The 6,594-nt window shown below is 32.5% G+C and overlaps 1 protein-coding gene across 1 annotated transcript; it reads left to right on the top strand.

The window, feature by feature from the left end:
- Nucleotides 1–68: 68 nt before the first annotated feature.
- LOC103583711 (inhibitor of Bruton tyrosine kinase-like) lies at nt 69–6,052 on the top strand (the record flags this gene model as incomplete). Its single annotated transcript, XM_008564956.1, has 4 exons — nt 69–186; nt 2,208–2,385; nt 4,064–4,241; nt 5,453–6,052. Coding segments are annotated over exons 1-4 (1,040 nt in total), but the record flags the coding sequence as incomplete, so codon positions are not given.
- Between the last annotated feature and the right edge of the window lie 542 nt (nt 6,053–6,594).

Here is a 6,594-nt window from a genome sequence, read left to right as displayed (position 1 = left end):
CTTTAATGTTTAGCTTGTGTATTTTCGAGAACATATTAATCTAGGATTTTTTTTTTACCCAGACAACTGAACTTGAAAAAAATTCTTGTATCTGGGGGTCTCATGGAATACAAAGTTGATCCTGAACATTTGGAAGAAAATGAGGGTCAAAAAATTTGCATTCTTGCAATGGATGGAGCTGGAAGGGTAAGTATATATTTATGTGAAAGTGTGGTAATGTTATTTTCAATTGATAGCTATAGAGGATCTGATAATGTGAAAATGTATTGCTATTTTAGTGATGATTCCTATTAACTTTGTTTCCCTACTGATTTTTGACATTCAGTACTAATTAGTATGGAGCTGGTATTTCAGAGAAGTATGACAACATTTAATCTAATGTTGTGCAGTGTTGCTTTGTTAAACTGTAATTTAAAAGTTCATTTATTGTGCATGAAATGAAAATAAGGGATTTTACTGGATTATTTGGTGTGTACACACACACACACACACACACACAGGGGTACTTCAAAAAGTTTGTGGAAAAATAGAATTGAAAAATAATACTTTTGAAGTACTCGTGTGTGTGTGTGTGTGTGTGTGTGTATGCAGTTTAAAAAAAATAATTTGTTTCTCCATCGATTTTCATTTATCCTCAGCATATATAAAATTCTTATCTATATGCAGAGTTTTTAACTATCCACACTGTATATAAAAGATAGTGTATTTTTAGATCATTAGTATATAAAAAATCTCTTATCTCAAAAGGAGAGTTCTAGTTTCAGTTCTCTGTGCAAACATATCAGTACATTTCTCTAATAAGATTGTTAATTTAAGGTACAGATTAAAATTATAAATATCTAAGTATATACTTAAATTAATATTATCAGTGTGTTATATATATAGCTATTTTTAAATTTAAAATAATATATTTAAATAATAATATATTTAAATTTAAAAAATTATGTTTAAAAATATGCATTAGTAATACTGAAAAATGTATACACTGTGACTAGATAACTTTATACACTGTGAACAGATAACTTTCTGGGTTTTGCTTATAAAATGAAAAAAATAATTTGTTCTGAGGTTGATAAAGCTCTGTAAAACTTGACATTTTAGAAATTGAAGAATTAATTATAAATCTTCACTTACTGCTTCATTATAGGCATAAGTTTCTGCAGTTGATAATTTTAATAGAGGAAAGTAGGTTTAAGAATTAGAGCTGTAATTTGTACTAACAGAAGGAAACAGAGGCATGGGAATACATAAAAGAGATGAGTATAAAAACTTACATTTGACTTTGGGAGTACTTGTACTTATATTAATATGGATTTAGTTTATACTTCTCGGTATTTACTTCCTGCAAAATACAGTCACTATGAAAACCAAGTTCTGAAGGAATCGATCAATCTCAACCATTATAGTCTTTTTTGTGTGTAAATAACTTTTGAATGAGCTTGGCAGATACATTTTGTACTTTAGTTTTCTTAAGTTGATTATGAGGGAATTAGAATTTTAAAAATCAGTTTTAATTTTCCAAATGAAATCCTACTTGGAATACCAATATATGAAACAGATAAAAAGAGCTGCTCTGTGTGTACAGCTGAATTGGGAAGCCTAACATCCCATCTGTCATCATTCTCTCCCTTTCTTGGCAATAGTTCCTGAACCACTTCTCAGGAACACTAAGGTTTGCAAAACCATTTGAAACCATTAAACACCATGACAATTTTTTTATTTGTGAGATTTTGTTTTAGTTATATAATTGAGTTATGCATACATCTACTTTTTTTCCTGAGAGTAAAGTTTGGATTTTTATAGGGTAATTTTCATTCTTCTTATAAATTGATGGAACTACAGCAAGGCTGACATGTCAGTTTTAGCTTTAAGAGTTTGGTTTTCTTTAGCATCTTAGCAGATTTATTTGCCCCAAGCGAGTAATGCCAAAAAATGACCTCTCCTGAAGAAGAGTGTGTTTGAAATAATTTTTATTGCTTCTTGTTTGCATAATGTACTTTCCTGAGAGATGTAGTTATTTAAAGTAATTTTGACTTTTGTTTTTTATTTTTTGACTTTTATACTATCTGTCTTTTTCTGTGGACGGATGAACATTGAAACATACTAATTAGAGCTTTGGTTTTGACAATATTGTCTTTTGATTTCAGGTTTTGTTTCTTCAGATTCTACATTGCTTTATATCCCAGTGTGATTTGGTTTTATTTTAGGTGTTTTGCTGGAGATCAGTCAGTAGTTCTTTGAAGCAGTGTCGATGGGCCTATCCACGCCAGGTCTACATTTCTGATATTGCTTTAAATAGAAATGAAATTCTATTTGTCACACAGGATGGGGAAGGATTTAGAGGGAAATGGTTTGAAGAAAAAAGAAAGATTTCTGAAAAGAAAGGTCAGTTCATATGTGTGGATGGCACATAAAATACCCTTTCAGTTAATCTTTAATTTGACAAGTATTGTTAGGTTTTCCCCTTATGTGTTTATGTATTTATCTTTGTGACTAGCTTTTTTAAAAAGTGCCTGTCTTCTATTAGATTAAGTTCATTGACGGCAAGGGCCATGGTTATTCCACTGTGTCCTTAGCATTTGGCATATCTCCTGACATACTTCCTGGCACATTGTAGTCCCTCATTGAGTCATCTGTTGTATGAATAAATCAGTTATTGTATGTTAATGTTTATAATTACTCAGAAAAATATAAACATATTCTTCAAAATCATAAAGCCATAAAAGAATTTTTAGATAATTTATTGATTTGTTGTATTTCTTTTATTTCTTTATAGATTATCTAAGTCTATAAACATGTAAGGTATATTTACTATGTGCCAGATAGAGGGTGAGGTTTTAATTATAGAAAAATATATAAAATGAACCCCTGTTCTGAAGCACTCAAGCTTGTAGAAGTGATATATATGTATCTAAATGCAGTTCACTGAGACAAATGCTACTATGCACGTATAAGTTTCTTGAGAACATAGAAATTGGAATAACTGAGTTTCAGGGTTTAATTAGTAAGATCCCTAAGACTGAAATACCCATAGAGTGAATTTGAGAGAGTAACCAGAAAACAGATTTGACTTGTTAGTATTGGAAGTCTTTAGAATTGGGTCTTAGTCATGCCTAGTGATCTGGAACTGAATTTATGATCTCATGCTCTCATATCTGTTTCTTGTTTTCTATCTTAGTAAATGGTTATCTTTGACACCTCATATTCCTTCACCCAGTACATGCAATCAGTCACCAACTTTTATAATTTCTGCCTCAATGTTTCTGAAATCTTTACAGTTTTCTCCAGATGGATTGCTACATCCCCAACCTATATCATCTTTTATTCTTTTTCTGGACTTAAAGTATCTTTCTAAATGGCCTCTTTATATCTATTCTTTATTTACTTAAAACATTCTTCAGACTACAGACAGAATAATTTCTTCACATGCAAATTTTCTATCTATGTGCAAGCATTATATACTTTGCTTTCATAGCCTTGGTTTGACTTGTAATGATATAACAATTTGTTTAATATCTGTCTTCTCTACTAGATTTTGTATTCCATGAGGGTGGAGACATGTCTATATTGTTCACTACTGTATCACTAGGGATAGACTGATGATCACTGTATCACATTAGCAGCATATGTTCACCCAGATATTTGCTGAATAAATGCAAGAAAGGGGCAGGAGGAAGGGAGGGAGCAAATAAATAGATTATGAAGATACTAAATTTATATATTTTTAAGGCAAGGTGAGGAACTATAAAAGCTAGTATGACGCTAGATTTGCTTTTTAGAAAGATAGCTTTGATTGCAGTATAGAGGATGTTTGTTGAAAGACATGAAATCATGGATAATTGATAATTGACCCATCAAAAATTTCTTGTGTGATACAACCAATATATTTGGTGCAAAATGTTGTGTTAGAGAGAGAGAAGATGTAGTTCTTCAAAAGGACTTAATGTATTTGAAAAATATTTTCATTTTCTCCCAATTGTTTTCCTGCCTCATTTACTCCTAAATCCTTTTAGTAGTTTCAATAAAGCCTTGATTAATGGTAGTTTTATTTTTTTCTTTTTAGCAGAAATTTTATCAAGTCTTCATAATTCTTCAGCAGATGTGTCTTGTGTCTCTGATATAAACAACATGTATGAAAGAATTCGACTTGAGAAACTTACTTTTGCCCATAGAGCTGTTAGCATCAGCACAGATCCAAGTGGGTGCAACTTTGCAATCCTGCAGTCAGATCCTAAAACAAGGTATACTTTTATATATTAAATTTCATTTTTAGAAGGAACAGTCACTGTTCTTTTGTGTTCAGTAGCTTCTGGTGCAAAGTTAACTGAACAGCTGTTGCCGAGGACTGTAGAGAAGTTAGACTTGTAATTGTGTTACCAGGATAACCCGAAGGTAGAATTTGTTATACTGGGAATGATGAGTGTTCCCATTAGTTTGTAAACTGGTATTTATTGAAAATGTTGAAGATGCATATACATGCACTAACAAAATTTATTTGTCTGTAAGTACGTTAAGATGTACTCTAGTTTCTGAGATTCTGAGAAATGTATTGTAAATATTTTTCAAGCAGTTTGCAAAAATTTCTGACCCCTGAATAAGATGAGAATTGACAAAAGAAGAGGTGGTGTAGAGCCATTTGTAGGGCAGTCTGAATCCCAGTGCAAATCTCCTAAGCTACCTTAATAGAGAAATATCACATTAAAATAAACATCAAGGGTACTGTTGAAGAAGGAAGAAGTCTCAGAAGTATGGTGACTCGTCCATCCTGGTTTATCCAGGTGTGCCCCAGTTTTATTACTGAAAATCTCATCTCCTGGAGAACCATTCAGTCCAAGGCAAACCAGGAAGGTTGGTCCCCCTACCTAGAAGGGTAAAATATAGATTGGGAAGGTATGATTGTGTTCCTACAGTACTGAAAGAACCAGGCTTAAGAACTGATTGTATGTCTGTGTGTGTGTTTTTCTTTACTTGAGTTTCTGACCTACTCTGGGATTTAGGACCTGTAACCTGAAGTATTTCCTCTGTATATTTGTTTTTCTTCACTTGTAAAATAAAAGATGTAAAAGAAGAAAAGGTTGAGAACTGTATTCTTTTTTTGAATGTTTTTAGTTATACTTTTAATTATCTAAAAAATTTATGTGGAACAGCCATTTGAATTTATATTTTTCTGGCACTTTCTTGTAGAAATAGAGAACATAGCTTTCCAAGGAAAACTTAATTCTTGTCATTTTAGTTTGAGAGAAAAAGAACATAAATATAAAAAGGAATAGAAAAAATTCAAGGGTGAAAAGTATCTAAGACTGTGCAATATTCTTATATTTTAGGAAATGACAAATTTAAAATTTTCTGAGTTTAATAAATAATAAAACATTGCATATTAAAAGGAGAATTGTCTAGGGATGATTTTTTTTCATTTTCTTGAAAGTAGAAATTATTTTTGTTTTGTTTCTAGCCTTTATGAAATTCCAGCTGTGTCTTCATCATCCTTTTTTGAAGAGTTTGGCAAACTGTTGAGGGAAACAGATGAAATGGACAGTATCCATGATGTGACATTTCAAGTTGGCAATAGAATCTTCCCTGCACATAAATATATTTTGGCAGTGCGGTCTGACTTTTTTCAGAAATTGTTTCTTTCAGATGGTACTACTTTAGAATTTACAGATGTTTACCGGAAAGATGAAGACTCTGCAGGATGCCATCTCTTTGTGGTAGAAAAGGTTCATCCTGATCTGTTTGAATACCTTTTACAATTTATATACACAGATACTTGTGACTTTTTAACTCATGGTTTCCAACCAAGAATATACTTAAACAAAAAATCAGAAGACTGTCAGGGCAGTCTGAATTCTCATTTGAATAAAATGAATTGCCATGAAGATGGTGGTCAGAAGTCAACATTTGAGGTTTCCAAAACTAATCAAATTCATACAATTAGTGAAAGGCAGAAGAGCAAACACAAATCAAAAAAAGGAAAAGGTGTTGAGGAAGACGATCCTGTAAGAATGTTGCAAAATGTTGCAAAGAAATTTGGCTTCAGTAATTTGAGTAGTAGGTAAGAAACCTCCTTAATATCTGTTCTTGTAACTCATTGCATCCTCCTTTTAAAAATTATTCCTTTTTTTCTTTCCTTTGCTTTTCTTTCCTCCCTCTCCTTCTCCCCCCACTTTCTCCTCCCCCTCCCTTGTCCCCTCCCCCCACTTTCTTTTTTGGGGGTTGTGCATGGATGTGTTCTTCCTGCATTTTCTGTCAGGGCTATCTCTGTGGGACTCCCTGGATTAGAACTTAAAGGATAGGAAGGCTGTTAGTGGGTTTGAACTCTGTGGTGTGAGTGTTTAATGGATCTGGAGTGGCAGGCAGGAGGATGGTGTGCTAGAAAGACTTTGGAGTTAGACCTATATATGCCTCTTAGCTCTACTATTACTGACTGCGGCAAATTTCTTATTTTCTTTGAATTTCAGTTTCTCAATATATGAGATAGGAGGGATAATATTCACCTCATACTGTTGGTATAGTTTTTCACATAGCATGTGTCAAGTCCCCAACAGTATCTGTCACATTATAAATCAGATTCTTTGGATTTCTCTCTCTCTCTCT

The sequence above is a fragment of the Galeopterus variegatus genome, unplaced genomic scaffold, assembly GCF_000696425.1.
Source record: "Galeopterus variegatus unplaced genomic scaffold, G_variegatus-3.0.2 Scaffold26592, whole genome shotgun sequence".
NCBI lineage: Eukaryota > Metazoa > Chordata > Mammalia > Dermoptera > Cynocephalidae > Galeopterus > Galeopterus variegatus.
This window is presented reverse-complemented; position numbering and strand designations above follow the sequence as displayed.